The following is an 18,202-nucleotide window of genomic DNA, read 5'->3' as shown; positions in this document are numbered from 1 at the left end:
GGCGGCTTCCTCTTTCATTTCTTCCCCCCAATCCATATTCACCTACTATGTTTCCTTCTCTCCCTTTTCCTACTGACGAATTCAAGTCACCCATGACTATTAAATTTTCGTCTCCCTTCACTACCTGAATAATTTCTTTTATCTCGTCATACATTTCATCAATTTCTTCATCATCTGCAGAGCTAGTTGGCATATAAACTTGTACTACTGTAGTAGGCATGGGCTTTGTGTCTATCTTGGCCACAATAATGCGTTCACTATGCTGTTTGTAGTAGCTAACCCGCACTCCTATTTTTTATTCATTATTAAACCTACTCCTGCATTACCCCTATTTGATTTTGTATTTATAACCCTGCAATCACCTGACCAAAAGTCTTGTTCCTCCTGCCACCGAACTTCACTAATTCCCACTATATCTAACTTTAACTTATCCATTTCCCTTTTTAAATTTTCTAATCTACCTGCCCGATTAAGGGATCTGATATTCCACGCTCCGATCCGTAGAACGCCAGTTTTCTTTCTCCTGATAACGACGTCCTCTTGAGTAGTCCCCGCCCGGAGATCCGAGTGGGGGACTATTTTACCTCCGGAATATTTTACCCAAGAGGACGCCATCATCATTTAATCATACAGTAAAGCTGCATGTCCTCGGGAAAATTTACGGCTGTAGTTTCCCCTTGCTTTCAGCCGTTCGCAGTACCAGCACAGCAAGGCCGTTTTGGTTAATGTTACAAGACCAGATCAGTCAATCATCCAGACTGTTGCCCCTGCAACTACTGAAAAGGCTGCTGCCCCTCTTCAGGAACCACATGTTTGTCTGGCCTCTCAACAGATACCCCTCCATTGTGGTTGCACCTACGGTACGGCCATCTGTATTGCTGAGGCACGCAAGCCTCCCCACCAACGGCAAAGTCCGTGGTTCATATATTGACTTGTAAATAATAGACTGCAGCGATCAGTCGTCCTTTTTAAATTTTATTGCGCAGATCTAGATTTCGGCTAGAACATAGCCATTCTCAATACACTATTATTGTCGCTCAATACATGTAATTCCATGTTGGTCGGGCTTCATCCACAGTTCATTGAATACTATGGCAGTAGCTAGCCATTCTCAATGCACTATTATTTTCGTTCAGTGCATGTAATTCCTTGTTGGTCGGGCTTCAACCACAGTTCATTGAATACTATGGCAGTAGCTAGCCATTCTCAATGCACTATTATTTTCGCTCAGTGCATGTAATTCCTTGTTGGTTGGGCTTCATCCACAGTTCATTGAATACTACCATAGTATTCAATGAAATGTGGATGAAGCCCGACCAACGGGGAATTACATGCATTGAGCGAAAATAATAGTTCATTGAGAATGGCTAGCTTGTAGTCGAAATCTAGATCTGCACAATAAAATTTGAAAAGGATGACTGATCGCTGCAATCTATAATTTACAAATGTGTTTATTAATGTTAAACTAATCATGTACACATATCCTGTGAACTGACTCGTTCCACATCATTTTGACAAAATAATCGTTTAAATGATCTATGGAACATGTGACTAACTAGCTGGTTCGGATTCTGCTGGTTGACGATACTTTAGTCTGTAATGTTTGGCCAGTAAGGGATATAATAGTCGTAACGTAAAGTTCCTGCATCCCCGTACACGTATTCATATGTCCACCGTTGAGTAGCTAACTCCTGCGGTACGTCATGGAGCGAAGATACGTGTCGCCGTTGACATAATCATGCCGTCAGACGAAGGTGATAATAAAATACCCTCCGTAGTACTTCACATGCGTTCCTCAACCAGAGATCTTGCAAAACGCAGCTCTCTCTGTTCATCCAGAAACCCTAGGCGCCATAGTCAGACGATCGCCGTTTGATGCCGTGTTACTTCTTTTGTGGGAGGCATCCGATACCATTTCGCACTGTTGTTTTAGTGAACAATATACGAGCCTACTAAATATCGGACCAGACACGTGACTGGATCCAGGACTTCCTTGCAGGCAGAACTCAACACGTCGCTCTTAAACGGTAACACCACCGTAGTGGCCTGCAAGGAGCGTTTCCTTGAGAATTTCTTTTTGCGTGGGAAGAAGGGCACTAGAGAAATAATACCTGAGGTATTGTTGAGCATGTATTTAACTATAATACAAAAAAATGTTATCGAAAAATATTTTTAAAAATGGCGACACTGCAGCAATTCCCGCGAGACATGTTGAATTTGAGACAGTCTGTCGCAAACACTGTAACTTATGTCAATTTCAATCTGAACAAAAAGAAAAAAAAAACATTGTAAACTACATGAGCGTAGCCAGTGAAGCAAGTAGATGATTTTAGAAATACTGATTTTTGTGTTTGAATAAAGTCGTTAAATTTCCACCAACAAAAGAAGAATAATTGGTTATTAAATATTGTTTAAATTAACTAATCGAAAATCCCCTATATGATTCACTTTTCAAATAAAAGATTGAAAATTGTTGGAGTTATGCTGCGTTGCGTTTTGAAAAATCGTATTCCGGGAAAAACAAGTTTGTAGTTTGTTATATCTACACCGTATCTGTTTCTGTATGAAGTTTAGACCAACTTTACATCCCACTCTATAAAAATCTACGTATTACCAAAACTATGTACGGCCGGCCACTTTGGCCGAGCGGTTCTAGTCGTTTCAGTCCGGAACCGCGCTGCTGCTACGGTCGCAGGTTCGAGTCCTGCCTCGAGCAGCTGGTCGGAGTGGCCGAGCGGTTCTAGGCGCTACATTCTGGAACAGCGCGACCGCTACGGTCGCAGGTTCGAATCCTGCCTCGGGCATGGATGTGTGTGATGTTCTTAGGTTAGTTAGGCTTAGGTAGTTCTAAGTTCTAGGGGACTGATGACCTCAGAAGTTTCGTCCCATAGTGCTCAGAGCCATTTGAACCATTTTTGCCTCGGGCATGGATGTGTGTGATGTCCTTAGGTCAGTTAGGTTTAAGTATTTCTAAGTCCAGGGGACTGATGACCTAAGATGTTAAGTCCCATAGTGCTTAGAGCCATTTTGAGTTAAAACTATGTACACACAAACTATTATCCAACTTGAGCTCGTATGCTAACGTTTGACTGAGCAGAATCAAATTTGAACTGAGCTGTTAAGAATAGGCACCGGCACAAGCTTCGTTAATACGTTGTTCCTTGCCTCCGAATGATCCACCGATACCTGCAACTTCAACCTCATTGGTCACAACATCTTGCTATGTCACATGCAGGGTCAGACAAAATAATGTGGAAAAACGCGTATCACGAGTGACGTAGGAGGCGGTCATTGAAGAGGACTACGACGAAAAATAAGAGAACGACAGTTGCAAAAGTCACCCCAGAATTGAATTTCGCACTTATGAACCCTATCAGCACCAAACAACACGAAGGGAGCTGCATGAGCAGGGAACTGCAGGACGAGCTGGAACTGGAAAACCACTCGTCAGTGATGCAAATGCCCGTAAGAGGAAAACGTCGTGCCGAAACCATAAAAAATAGTCTATGGAAGAACGTCATTTGGTCGGATGAATTTTGTTTCACACTGTTTCCAACTTCTGACGCAGTTTACGGACAAGTGTTTAACATGGCGTGGGTTCGGTGATCATTTGGACAGCCATATCGTCGTATTCTATGGGCCCCCTGATTAATCTACAAGGCTGAATTACGGCCAAGGGCTGTGTGACCATTTTTACCGATCAGGTCCATTCCGTGGTACAATGCTTGTTGCCCAGTGGTGATGTTGTGTTCCGAGACAATAGAGTCCCTGTTCACACACCGCGGTTCGTCGAGAATTCTTTTTGGGACCACGAGGATGAACGGTCGCAGCTCACCTGGATACTGTAGCAACCAGATCTCAGTATTATCCAGACTTTCTACATCTACATCTACATTTATACTCCGCAAGCCACCCAACGGTGTGTGGCGGAGGGCACTTTACGTGCCACTCTCATTACCTCCCTTTCCTGTTCCAGTCGCGTATGGATCTCGGGAAGAACGACTGCCGGAAAGCCTCCGTGCGCGCTCTAATCTCTCTAATTTTACATTCGTGATCTCCTCTGGAGGTGTAAGTAGGGGGAAGCAATATATTCGATGCCTCATCCAGAAGCGTACCCTCTCAAAAACCTGGACAGCAAGCTACACCGCGATGCAGAGCACCTCTCTTGCAGAGTCTGCCACTTGAGTTTGCTAAACATCTCCGTTACGCTATCACGCTTACCAGATAACCCTGTGACAAAACGCGCCGCTCTTCTTTGGATCTTCTCTACCTCCTCTGTCAACCCGACCTAGTACGGATCCCACACTGATGAGCAATAATCAAGTATACGTCGAACGAGTGTTTTGTAAGCCACCTGCTTTGTTGATGGACTGCATTTTCTGAGGACTCTCCCAATGTATCTCAACCTGGTACCCGCCTTACCAACAATTAATTTTATATGATCATTCCACTTCAAATTGTTCCGCACGCATACTCCCAGATATTTTACAGAAGTAACTGCTACCAGTGTTTGTTCCGCTATCATATAATCATACAATAAAGGATCCTTCTTTCTATGTATTCGCAATACATTACATTTGTCTATGTTAACGGTCAGTTGCCACTCCCTGCACCAAGTGCCTATCCGCTGCAGATCTTCATGCATTTCGCTACAATTTTCTAATGCTGCAACTTCTCTGTATACTGCAGCATCATCCGCGAAAAGCCGCATGGAACTTCCGACACTATCTACTAGGTCATTTATATATATAGTGAAAAGCAATAGTCCCATAACACTCCCCTGTGGCACGCCAGAGGTTACTTTAACGTCTGTAGACGTCTCTCCATTAAGAACAACATGCTGTGTTATGTTTGCTAAAAACTCTTCAATCCAGCCACACAGCTGGTCTGATATTCCGTAGGCTCTTACTTCGTTTATCAGGCAACAGTGCGGAACTGTATCGAACGCCTTCCGGAAGTCAAGGAAAATAGCATCTACCTGGGAGCCTGTATCTAATATTTTCGGGGTCTCATGAACAAATAAACCGAGTTGGGTCCCACACGGTCGCTGTTTCCGGAATCCATGTTGATTCCTACAGAGTAGATTCTGGGTTTCCAGAAACGACATGATACGCGAGCAGAAAACATGTTCTAAAATTCTACAACAGATCGACGTCAGAGATATAGGTCTATAGTTTTGCGCATCTGCTCGACGACCCTTCTTGAAGACTGGGACTACCTGTGCTCTTTTCCAATCATTTGGAACCTTCCGTTCCTCTATAGACTAGCGGTACACGGGGGGCAAGTTCTTTCGCGTACTCTGTGAAGAATCGAATTGGTATCCCGTCAGGTCCAGTGGTCTACTTTGGGGGAGGGGGGCGGAGGAAGCGTGTGTGATCGCTCTCCACCTATATCACCGTTACATGGACTTGCCACTGTTTTGCAGCAATAATGCTATAAGATTCCCTCGAAAACCGTACAGTAGCTGTCTTTATGCACTCCGAGAGGACTTGGAAACTGTCTTGAATGGCAATGATTTTCCTACGCCGTATTGGGCTTGTTAATGTGTTGCATTTCGGGTGTTTCCATTTTATTGTCGACCCCCTGTACTTTCTACGGATATGATATCAAATGTAATATGGATCTCTGTGGTACGCAGACTGTCGTGTGTTCGTGTTTACGCTGTCAGACGCATGATAGCAGCATTTCTTGGATGTACTGAAACGTGACTCTGTCATTTGGTTGGAAATATTTTCTGTAGCGGTCTACCACAATGCGATGCCTGAATGGAAACTGGAAGTGGCGGAAATCTGAGCAGTATTGTATTTAATATGAAACACATAACACGTTTGAGGTCTTAATATTCGCAGATATTATTTTAAAGTTATGATAACTGCAAAACATGTCTATCACTTTTACTTTCCATTAGCATGAGATTTAATCTCACACAGACAACGTAGTTACCTGGACATTTCATCAGAGTACGATTTTATCGCGATTAAGGTAAATTCGAGAGTTATTTATCTCCTGACTATCTTACAGCATAGGCAACAAATCGATCGCTGCAAAATAGTAATTAATGGCTGCATTCACTTTAGTGCAGGAATGAAATATCACAAGATCCGAATGATAAGATATCGGTACGCAGCCCACGTCATCGTTATCTTATAATTATAGTTACATCGATAGTCTCTAAAGACTCCGCAAGTGCAGATAAGTTTCCACTATATATAAACGTCTATGCAGCAGACGTTTTCCTATATTCGATGAGAGGGATAACTAAAATGGTTCCAGGTGAGCTGCTCAGATTTCTTCAACATTCCCCAACTCTTTGCTTCTTAGAGTTAGTTAATGTTCCTAAGAAAGTCTGCTGGATTTAGTTCGTGAAGTTTGTATGGGGCAAAGCTCTAGTTATTTGATACCATTTTTGATATACGATGTCGGAAAATGTCGTCGTATTGGAGGATAGTATCTACTCCGTGGTGCAATTAACATGAAAATGCAAATTCTAGGTATAGGAGAATGGAATTTCTTGAAGTGGGGAGTAAAACGTGTAGACATTAGCTAGAGATAACTAGCTGGTTTCAACAGGTGTTTGTAAGGAACAGCCCTGGCATTTACCCTCTGGCAGGCAGTTAATTGTGAATTGCGGAGTAACCATGTAGATGTAGACAAAGTGATTAAAGTATCATCGGAAAACCTGAATTTAAGTTTCTATCCTTTTTCTGCTGAATACAATTTATGAAAAGTGTACCACTATACTCTTCGGTATTGTGTGGCACCGTTCGATGCTGTCACACTCCCAAAGAGAGATGCAAATTCTTTCAGTTCCTGGCAAGGATATCTTTTTAGGTCATCATTGTGTATGGAATCTATCTACACCGTTCAGGCTGACTATACCACGATTTAATATAGCGACTGAGCGAAATAGTTTACTATATCTCGGTGATTTCTGATTTACGTTCGCAATTAGAAGGGCCGGTTTAAGACCTAAGTGGCGGAAGCCGCCTCGTGGAGCGTAAAGCAGAGAGGGGCGCCAGGGGCCCCCCCAGGTGCGAGATTTGTATGCGGTGCGTATCACATCTAGTATAGAAAACAGACGCGGGTCAAAGCGAAGGAGTGAAAAACAGGGTAGAAGGGTTGCCAAATTATGAGCCACTTGTTTGGAGAAATGTGCTCGAAACGGTCCTGAGAATTAGTTTGCAACATCCTACCAGTCCTACCTTACTCTCCACGGCAACTGCGTGACGTGTAGAGCTAAAAGTATAAACGACAGGCGCCTTGTAACAGTCAACTCACTGGAGCGATGGTGAGTTACAGCTGGAGCGCTTCTGTGCCGCAGGTGTACGTACTCGGCAGCTGCTGCTGCTGTTGCTGCTGGGTGTTCTGGCCCCGTCACCAGCAGGATCAGCACCAACGTCAGCAGGTGGTCTCACCACTCGCTACGACGAGGACAGCGGCCGCATCCGGCTGTTGACCAAACGAGGTGAGTGTGTGAGCATTGCTACAGTACCACGTCTTCATTGTGGCTGTTGTCAACTGAGCGACTTACTGTTTAGTACGTCTGGGGTCACGGACCTGCACGATCTACCTGACCGGTTCTCCGATACCACCTACTGCTTCTAAAGGGGCCACATTCTCTTTTGATTTCATTCCCTCTGTTCCTGAAACGAGTGATGGAAAACAATGGTCTGACGTATTTTTATCATCGTCGCTATCTTCTAAAGGGTAGGCCTCGTCATTGTAACCATATTTGTCTCCCCCTCGTGAGAATTTCAGTTCAGCGTAATCACTGAGTTTATGTCCATCCATCACAGAATCCAGATCGATTCTGCCCCAGTCTTCAACTTCTTTGTTTCCTAAAGCCTTTCTTTTCAGTATGCCGATCAAGAATTCAGTGTGCCGTACCGTGTGGTCTACGAATTTTATTTTGCTGTTTTGTGCAGTAGCGATTAGTTCCCAGTTTCGTTTACTTCCCTGAGGACCCAATTGCTTTACTTTTCTTCCAGCTTTTTTTAAATTTTAGTATCCTTCTACACGTCCACATTCCCACTGCTTCCAGCAGGTGTTGCATATCCTGTTTGGCGGAACTTTAATTTTTATAGAAACATTTGCCAAAGTATTGGATAATGTATAAATTTTGAAATTTGTGAACAGTTCTTGGTGGCTCGTTTACAAAACGGGGAATAATGTTTTGCTCCTCTTTTTGTGTAGAATGATGTCAATCTGGCCAGTGCTGTAGCCGACTGTAAAGGGGTTGTGTGTGTGTTTGTGTTTGTGTGTGTGTGTGTGTGTGTGTGTGTGTGTGTGTGTGTGTGGGCGGGTGTCTGGGTCACAAAACTCAACTCTACCCATCAGCAGTAAAAGTAAAGCCATGAACTTTTAAGCTATGCATTAAGCACGAATCTTGAACCGCAGAGTATTATGCGGAAATGCACTGTGACATTTAGATGAATAAACACAGAAATACACACGCTTACGTAACCTAGGCTCAACGAAAATGTATCTTTCATAGCTTCTGTTCAAACATTAAACGATAAATGATTCATCAAGAAACTGACCAAGTACTAAATAACGTGTTTGCTTTCGGCCTGTAGCCCCCAGCAGTGCAGATGAAGATGTCACATCAGACATGTAATCGTTGATTCTAAATGTGAAGGAATAACTGAACTATTGAGATCAACACGCAAGTTTCGAATACTATTTGCAGCTATCATCTCAGTAATGTCCCAGACCACTCCTTAGCATAGTGAGAAACTGGACGTCGTCCGTAATAGCCGTCGTCGAGTTACCTTCCTGTATCTGAAAACTAATTTCGTGCAAACAGAGAATACTTATTCCTAATGTTTTGCAACTGCAGACTTAATTTAGTGAGCAGCCTCTGAAACTTCGGAATACTGACCTGACCGTGCTTGGTTTCAACAACTTTTAGCAATACTACAGCATGGCAGCGTGTTGCTGCGTCATCTATATATAAGAATGAAATGACTTGGCTTGGAGTGAAATAATTCAGGAAAGAATCTCATTAATATATAGATATGTCGTTACCCAAGAATGCAGTTAATTTACAAGGCCATGTGTGAATCTCATAAAGCGTAATCGGAAGAATAACTTCTGAATATACAACTTCAAAGCAATGGCTCTTTTACAATCAAGAGAGATTGGTAACTTTAGAATTACGGCACTACCGACTGAGGAAATAAAATTTGTTCCCACAATTAGCTCCCATTCAATCAGAAATGAGCAACCTGTGAGGTCCCATTTCGCCATGCGGAAGAATATTGCAGCAAGCTTGAGCGCAGAGTAATAGCAAATTCATCTGGGCAAAAATTTAGAATGCAGTCCCGAAGAAACCTAACCAGTCGCTAACGATTCACCAATCGATATGATCTCAACCGGCTTCTTCATCACTGAAGAAATGTCGAAATATCTCGAACCAACCAAACAAAGCCAGACCTACTTCTAACCCAAAAGGAACTCACTATACGAAAAATGCCACCACTATGGCAAATGCGCATTCAAACAAGGAACAAATCGTGAGTTCCAAACCGCAAAAAGCTTCCTATTGGCTGATAGATTAACCGACCTTCCAAAGATGCGAAAATGCTTCTTGACGAAATGTAACCGTCGCAAACCTGAGTTGGCGCTACGTTCGTGGCGTTCGGAATTTCTGTTTCGAATGTTTCTACCAACAGTGTCATCCAAAGAGATGCATCAAATCTTCTTCATGAATAAACATAAGAAAAAATAAACATAAGAATGAAATATAAGAACATTGTAGCCCTTGGAAATACCATACATACATGCATAATACATGTATGACACTTATTGTGAAATCCAATTGTAATTTTACGATAATAATATAACGTCCTTGTATCGCCTAACTTGACAAGAAACATTCGCGTAATAACCTTCTTCGGGTATGAGCAGATAAATGGAAATAAAATAAAATAAAATAAAAGGAAAAACAAGCAACTGCGAGACACGGCAGCACTATCCTCTGTGCCGATATTTCGTCTGAGATTATAGTGTGCTAGGCGGCATATACATGGTGACAGTTACTGAATTATATGAAAAAAACGTAAATTAGTTATAAACTACGGCATGCAAACACTTTATTAAACATGTAAACGTCACTATACATATTCGGATTTAGGTTATGCCATGTTCGATATGCCTGCCATCATTGGCGATGATGTGGGCGAGCTAACATCCCATAGATGTTCGGGCTCACATGCGGTTCCTCTTCGTCGAAATGTCTCGGCTCGAACTCGTCTAGGGGGTGAACCGCACGTGTCACATTACTCACCCTAAATTAGACACTTGTGACCCTTTGGTTAAATTACCTGGCTGACGGCAAGTTCGCGAACTACAAAGTTAATATAACGTACAGTAACAGTAATAATAATATCGGGAACTAAATTGACGACCCATAAATGGTGTAGGCCACACAGTTGCGATTTGGTTAGAATAATGGCTATCCAGAGAGAAAACTAATAGCGAAAGTGGTCGTATTTAGAGTTACTGTTATACTCGAGCGCATCTCCATTTGACACACTTCGATCATCCACAATCTCATCGCGAAACACAAGTCCAATACTCCACGTCGATTCTATCTATCGCTTGCGCCGTTGTCCCGCAATGTGCGCAGGGTTGGCGTGGTTAAATCGGATTTGACATGATAATGTGAAGGGGCGGCTGGATGCCCTTCCTGCCGCCAGCCCGTACCCCTCGGGAAGGAATCAGAGTACCCCATCTGTCTGCATCTAGTGTAAATCATATGTGTGTCAAATGTCTGTGAGTGTTGTAACTGAGGCGGGACGTGGGGACCAGCCCAGTATTCACCTAGAGGGATGTGGAAAACCGCCTAAAAACCACATCCAGGCTGGCCGGCACACCGGACCTCGTCGTTAATCCGGCGGGCGGATTCGATCCGGGGCCGGCGCGCCTACGCGAGTCCAGGAAGCCGCGCATTAGCGCTCTCGGCTAACCTGGCGGGTCGATACTCCACGTCGATATTCATACGAAAAGTTAAGCGTTCACACCAGGCGGGCGGCTGACAACCGCTCAGAGACTAAGTCCCGCGATATCACACAACGCGAAATTTTCTAAGTCGTTTCACTTCCTAGCTGCCTAAAGACCGACTGTCTGCCTTCGGGTCTGCATCCGACCTGTTCACTTTCGTGTGTCTCGACCAGAACTGCCCTCTGCCCGTCTCCGACCGCGTTTCCCTCGCGCCGAACATCTTCGCTCAACTGACTAGCGCAGTTCCCTTTTCCTGAAGCCGTCCGTGTGATTGACTACAGCTTATTCTACATTATTTTACATTTTAACATATTTAAATAATCAAAGCTTGACCACTTTCACGTTCTAAATAAAGTAACAATAATATCTATTACATAATAAACGTTAAATTCTTTTACATAAAACCAGTACAATTTCCTTCTTAACTTTGAATTTCACGGCCAGCAGCCTTGCACCAATGTGTTTTCTGATGAATAAATAAAGAACAAAAGTAACTATTATGCACTAAACTTTATAACAAATACTCTATTACCTAATGATTTAATAAGGTGTTATGCTGTCATCGTTCAATGTGTTTTGTGTGGAGGAAATGATGATCTGATGCTTAACTGAACATACTGATAATTTAAATTTACTATATCTTTTAAACAAATAAAATCTATAGAGTTTACAACATTTGTGATTTTAATGATGCGCTTATATATGAAATATCGATCGTTTAAGATTGTCCAAAGCGTTCAGATTTTAGCATTCAGATCTTTGTTGTAAAACTTGTTAATTTCACTTTGGCAGGAAATCCTAAACTATTATATATATGATTAATATTCACGTTTTATTGGGATCACCATGAAAATTAATGGAGGATGGCAGATTAAAATCACTGTGGCCTGATTTCCTGCATTACTACAGAATTAAATAGTTTCCATAAATGTTTCCCTTTATGGTCGATCTTACGTAGGCCATATTTAACATCGCTACGTATCCCTGACCACAAACGCCTTGTACTGGGTTTCGCTATGACATAGGTTCTCGTCTGTCTCACTCGCACACTACAGTGCTTAGATCTCAATAGACAATAGACGCCTGTGAATTTCTCCATTCCGTGGTGAATCTGCGCCCTTTGTGGCATTCGGTCCTGCACGACAGGGTTCGTTTCACAATTCCTGAAGGCTGACTCTTTCGGCCATACACTTAAATGACAGCGAAATGCTCGTTAACTAACATGTGGCGCAGACGAATAGCGAAATTCTAGATGACCCGCTGGTGTGTCAGAACATCGATGCTGTCGATGACATCCTGAATGGCTGTCTTCAGCTCAGCAATGGTTTTGGGGTTATTGCTGTATACCTAGTCTTTAATATAGCCCCACAAAATGGAGGCACATGTGTTCAGATCCGGAGAATATGGCGGTCAATCGAGGCCCATGCCAGTGGCCTCTGGGTATCCCAGAGCCAGAATGCGGTCCCCAGAATGCTCTTCCGGGACATGAAACCCTCTTCTGCTTCGATGGGGTCGAGCTCCGTCTTGCATGAGCCACATCTTGCCGAAATCAGGGTCACTTTGGATGATGGGGATGAAACCATCTTCCAAAAAATTCACGTATCGCTCGGTAGTTGCCGTGCCATCAAAGAATATGGCACTGATTATTCCGTGCCAGTCACCTGTACAGGATGAAGAGACTTCTCGATCGCAAAATGCGGATTCTCAGTCCCCCAAATGCGCCAGTTTTGCTCTTTGACGAATCCATCCAAATGAAAGTCAGCACGTGCATGTGCATCACATACTAATTCCCATCATGCACGACGGCCAACTGCGCAGTTTGAACTTCCTAACGCTCTGACGATTTTCTTTCATATAGTTGAATAATTTTCAGTCTGTAATTAAGTCAAAAATTTTGATCGCTGTTTTGTCACAGACTGTCGATTATCTAGTGATAAGACGAGCCACGTGTTCGCTTATTTTGACTCCTCTTCCACTGAGCGAAGTTTCTGGGAAATAGGACATAGGGGTTATTGCTATTGCCTTGTTTTCGTCGTCAGTACAGCAGAAAAACTGAAACTGTAGCTAAAGATACAGTCGCGATTTATGAAAAGTAAGAATATAGTCTGTTAAATAGAATTGTCAAACAAACAAGCATCATCCACGATGTGTTTTATGGTCGGTATTTCTGTCTGAAACGCTTATCTGAACAGGTTAATTTGATGTACCATCTAATAGAAAATTGAACGTTTCTCACTTCGAGGCTACTGGGGGAGTGCAGGAGCTACTTGTTAGTGGCTGATGTTTTTATACACTGAATAGCCAAAGGAACTGTTACACCTGCTTAATATCCTGTTGGGCCCCGCACCACAAAGTCCCATGGACTCGACCAACGTCTGAAGTACTGCTGGAGATAACTGACACCATGAATCCTGCAGGGCGCATATCCGTAAGAGTACGAGGGGTGGAGATATTTTCTGAACGGCACGTTGCAAGAGTCGCATCTACAGGGTGAAAAGTATTTAAACCGACAAACTATGGAAGGTCGTAGGGGACATCAAAACAATTATTTTTCCCTAATGTCATTTTTTCCTATGAGTATTTAAACCGGTAGAGGAAGATTCCTCTGGCGGCAAATTAATTAAACCAACAAACACTTGTACATTTTTTTATGACCAAGAGACAGCACATTAACACAACCCAATTTCAATTACAGTAGATTTTCAAAAATGCCTCCATTGACACGTAAACGAAGGTTACACCGTAGGATCATGTTCTGTCCGACGCGGGCAAAAACCCCAGGAGTATCCTGAATTGTTTCTGCTGCTGCTACTATCCGGGCAACCAGATCCTTTTCTGATGCAACTGGAGTTGCGTAAACAAGGTTGCGTATCTCTCCCCACACAAAAAAGTCCAGAGGGGACATATTTGGAGATCGGGCAGGCCATGGTACAGGACCACCTCTGCCAATCCACGTTTCTGAGAACCGTCGGTCCAGGAATCGACGCACACGACGACTGAAATGTGCCGGCGCCCCGTCATGTTGGAACCACATGCGTTGTCTTGTATGGAGCGGGACGTCTTCCAGCAATTCTGGCAATGCTCTGGCGAGAAAATTGTAATAGTGCCTGCCATTTAATTGCCTAGGTAGCAGATACGGCCCAATTAAACAGTACCCAACCACACAGACCCACACATTAACGAAGAACAGCACTTGAAGAGCGCTAGTAACTGTGGCATGCGGGTTATCTTCACACCAAACATGCGAATTGTGCATGTTGAGCCGGCCGAAGTGGCCGTGCGGTTAAAGGCGCTGCAGTCTGGAACCGCAAGACCGCTACGGTCGCAGGTTCGAATCCTGCCTCGGGCATGGATGTCTGTGATGTCCTTAGGTTAGTTAGGTTTAACTAGTTCTAAGTTCTAGGGGACTAATGACCTCAGCAGTTGAGTCCCATAGTGCTCAGAGCCATGTGCATGTTGAAGACTCCATCACGCCCGAACGTTGCTTCATGTCCAGGTAACCTGCTAAATAACCCGGTCTCACGCAGATGTTGGTACACAGCAGCAAAGGTCGTCCGGTGCGGGATACGGCTATTAGGATATTGTTGTTGATAAACCCGTTGTGCAGCTCGTCCGTTGTGGTGCGCTACGTAGTACGCACCAACCATATCAGTGTACTCACTCCAGGTGTAACGTTCCATTAGTAAACAGAGACAATGCACTACTACACTGGTGGACAGCAGTTGCCTACAACCGAAGAGCGTAATATGCCCTCCAACAACTGAAGATCGTAATACGGCCTCGAACAACTGAAGAGCGTAATACGGCCTTCACCGATTTAAATAATCCTCATAGAAAAAAATGAGATTAGGAAACAATATTTGTTTTGATGTCCCCTACAACCTCCTAGAGTTTGTCGGTTTAAATACTTTTCACCCTGTAGACGTATCAGGAGTCCCATAGCACTCCTACTGCACACGTTCCACAACATTACCGAGCCTCCACCAGCTTTAGCTGTCCCCTGCTGACATGCAGCGTCTATGGATTCATGAGCTTGTCTCCGTACCCGTACACGTCCATCCGCTCGATACAATTTGAAACGAGAGTCGTCCGACAAGGCAACATGTTTCCAGTCATCAACAGTCTAATGACCGTGTTGACGGGCCCAGGCGAGGCGTAAAGCTTTGTGTCGTGCAATCATCAAGGGTACACGAGTGGGCCTTCGGCTTCGAAAGCCCGTACCAATGACGTTTCGTTGTCCGCCCCGGTAGCTGAGTGGTCAGCGTGACAGACTGTCAATCCTAAGGGCCCGGGTTCGATTTCCGGCTGGGTCGGAAATTTTCTCCGCTCAGGGACTGGGTGTTGTGTTGTCCTAATCATCATCATTTCATCCCCATCGACGCGCAGGTCGCCGAAGTGGCGTCAAATCGAAAGACCTGCACCAGGCGAACGGTCTACCCGACGGGAGGCCCTAGCCACACGACATTTCCATTTCCAATGACGTTTCGTTGAATGGTTCGCACGCTGCCACTTGTTAATGACCCAGCACTGAAATCTGCAGCAGTTTGTCGAAGGGTTGCTCTTCTGTCACGTTGAACTCTTCTCTTCAGTCGTCGTTGGTCCGGTACTTGCTGCAGGATCTTCTTCCGGCCACAGCGATGTCGGAGATTTGATGTTTTACCGAACTCCTGATATTGACGGTACAGTCGTGAAATCTTAATACGGGAAAATCGCCACTTCATCGCCACCCCGGAGCTGCTGTGTCCCATCGCTAGTGTGCCGACAGTAACACGACGTACAAACTCACTTAAATCTTGATAAGCCGCCATTGTAGCATCTCGCAACTGCGCCAGACACTTGTTGTCTTGTATAGGCGTTGGCGACCGCAGCGCCGTATCTTGCCTGTTTACATATCTCTGTGTTTGGATACACGTGGTTCAAATGGCTCTGAGCACTATGGGACTTAACTACTGAGGACATCAGTCCCCTAGAACTTAAAACTGCTTAAACCTAACTAACCTAAGGACATCACACACATCCATGCCCGAGGCAGGATTCGAACATGCGACCGTAGCGGTCGCACGGTTTCAGACTGTAGCGCCTAGAACCGCTCGACCACACCGGCCAGCGGATAGGCATGTCTACAGCGTGCTACAAAAAGGTACGGCCAAACTTTCAGGAAACATTCCTCACACACAAATAAAGAAAAGATGTTATGTGGACATGTGTCCGGAAACGCTTAATTTCCATGTTAGAGCTCATTTTAGTTTCGTCAGTATGTACTGCACTTCCTCCATTCACCGCCAGTTGGCCCAATTGAAGGAAGGTAATGTTGACTTCGGTGCTTGTGTTGACATGCGACTCATTGCTCTACAGTACTAACATCAAGCACATCAGTACGTAGCATCAACAGGTTAGTGTTCATCACGAACGTCGTTTTGCAGTCAGTGCAATGTTTACAAATGCGGAGTTGCCAGATGCCCATTTGATGTATGGATTGGCACGGGGCAATAGCCGTGGCGCGGTTCGTTTGTATCGAGACAGATTTCCAGAACGAAGGTGTCCAGACAGGAAGACGTTCGAAGCAATTGATCGTCGTCTTAGGGAGCACGGAACATTCCAACCTATGACTCGCGACTGGGGAAGACCTAGAACGACGAGGACACCTGCAATGGACGCGGCAATTCTTCGTGCAGTTGACGACAACCCTAATGTCAGCGTCAGAGAAGTTGCTGCTGTACAAGGTAACGTTGACCACGTCACTGTATGGAGAGTGCTACGGGAGGACCAGTTGTTTCCGTACCATGTACAGCATGTGCAGGCATTATCAGCAGCTGATTGGCCTCCACAGGTACACTTCTGCGAATGGTTCATCCAACAATGTGTCAATCCTCATTTCAGGGCAAATGTTCTGTTTACCGATGAGGCTTCATTCCAACGTTATCAAATTGTAAATTTTTACAATCAACATGTGTGGGCTGACAAGAATCCGCACGCAATTGCGCAATCACGTCATCAACACAGATTTTCTGTGTACGTTTGGGCAGGCATTGTTGGTGATGTCTTGATTGGGCCCCATGTTCTTCCACCTACGCTCAATGGAGCACGTTATCATGATTTCATATGGGAAACTCTACCTGTGCTGCTAGAACATGTGCCTTTACAAGTACGACACAACACGTGGTTCATGGACGATGGAGCTCCTGCACATTTCAGTCGAAGTGTTCGTACGCTTCTCAACAACAGATTCGGTGACCGATGGATTGGCAGAGGCGGACCAATTCCATGGCCTCCACGCTCTCCTGGCCTCAACCCTCTTGACTTTCATTTATGGGGGCATTTGAAAGCTCTTGTCTACGCAACCCCGGTACCAAATGTAGAGACTCTTCGTGCTCGTATTGTGGACGGCTGTGATACAATACTCCATTCTCCAGGACTGAATCAGCACATCAGGGATTCCATGCGACGGAGGGTGGATGCATGTATCCTCGCTAACGGAGGACATTTAGAACATTTCCTGTAACAAAGTGTTTGAAGTCACACTGGTACGTTCTGTTGCTGTGTGTTTCCATTCCATGATTAATGTGATTTGAAGAGAAGTAAAATGAACTCTAACTTGGAAAGTAAGCGTTTCCGGACACATGTCCACATAACATATTTTCTTTCATTATTTTAAACATAGCTGCGTAACAGCAACGGTTCCACGTAATTAGATTAAAAACAGCCGACCCGTTGCAAAGGATAAAGTAATCTTTACCTAGGTTTCGATAAGTTTAAACCTATCTTCTTCAGAAGTCGGCCTGAGGAAAATGAACATCGTGGTTTATATGAAAGGTATACACATAAGTCAAGATTAGAGTTTAACATATACACTCCTGGAAATGGAAAAAATAACACATTGACACCGGTGTGTCAGACCCACCATACTTGCTCCGGACACTGCGAGAGGGCTGTACAAGCAACGATCACACGCACGGCACAGCGGACACACCAGGAACCGTGGTGTTGGCCGTCGAATGGCGCTAGCTGCGCAGCATTTGTGCACCGCCGCCGTCAGTGTCAGCCAGTTTGCCGTGGCATACGGAGCTCCATCGCAGTCTTTAACACTGGTAGCATGCCGCGACAGCGTGGACGTGAACCGTATGTGCAGTTGACGGACTTTGAGCGAGGGCGTATAGTGGGCATGCGGGAGGCCGGGTGGACGTACCGCCGAATTGCT

The 18,202-nt window shown here is 44.5% G+C and overlaps 1 protein-coding gene across 1 annotated transcript in view; it reads left to right on the top strand.

The window, feature by feature from the left end:
• Positions 1-6,263: 6,263 nt before the first annotated feature.
• LOC126419400 (myogenesis-regulating glycosidase-like) overlaps positions 6,264-18,202 on the top strand; it is a 54,598-nt gene continuing 42,659 nt past the window's right edge. Inside the window, exons 1-2 of the mRNA XM_050086588.1 lie at positions 6,264-6,273; positions 7,322-7,465. Coding sequence (XP_049942545.1) covers positions 6,264-6,273; positions 7,322-7,465 — 154 coding nt within the window. The remainder of the gene's footprint in view (positions 6,274-7,321; positions 7,466-18,202) is intronic.

This window comes from Schistocerca serialis, chromosome 9 (genome assembly GCF_023864345.2).
Source record: "Schistocerca serialis cubense isolate TAMUIC-IGC-003099 chromosome 9, iqSchSeri2.2, whole genome shotgun sequence".
Taxonomy (NCBI): Eukaryota; Metazoa; Arthropoda; class Insecta; order Orthoptera; family Acrididae; genus Schistocerca; species Schistocerca serialis.
Note: the sequence above shows the minus strand (reverse complement) of the source record. Positions and strands in the feature narration are given on the sequence as shown.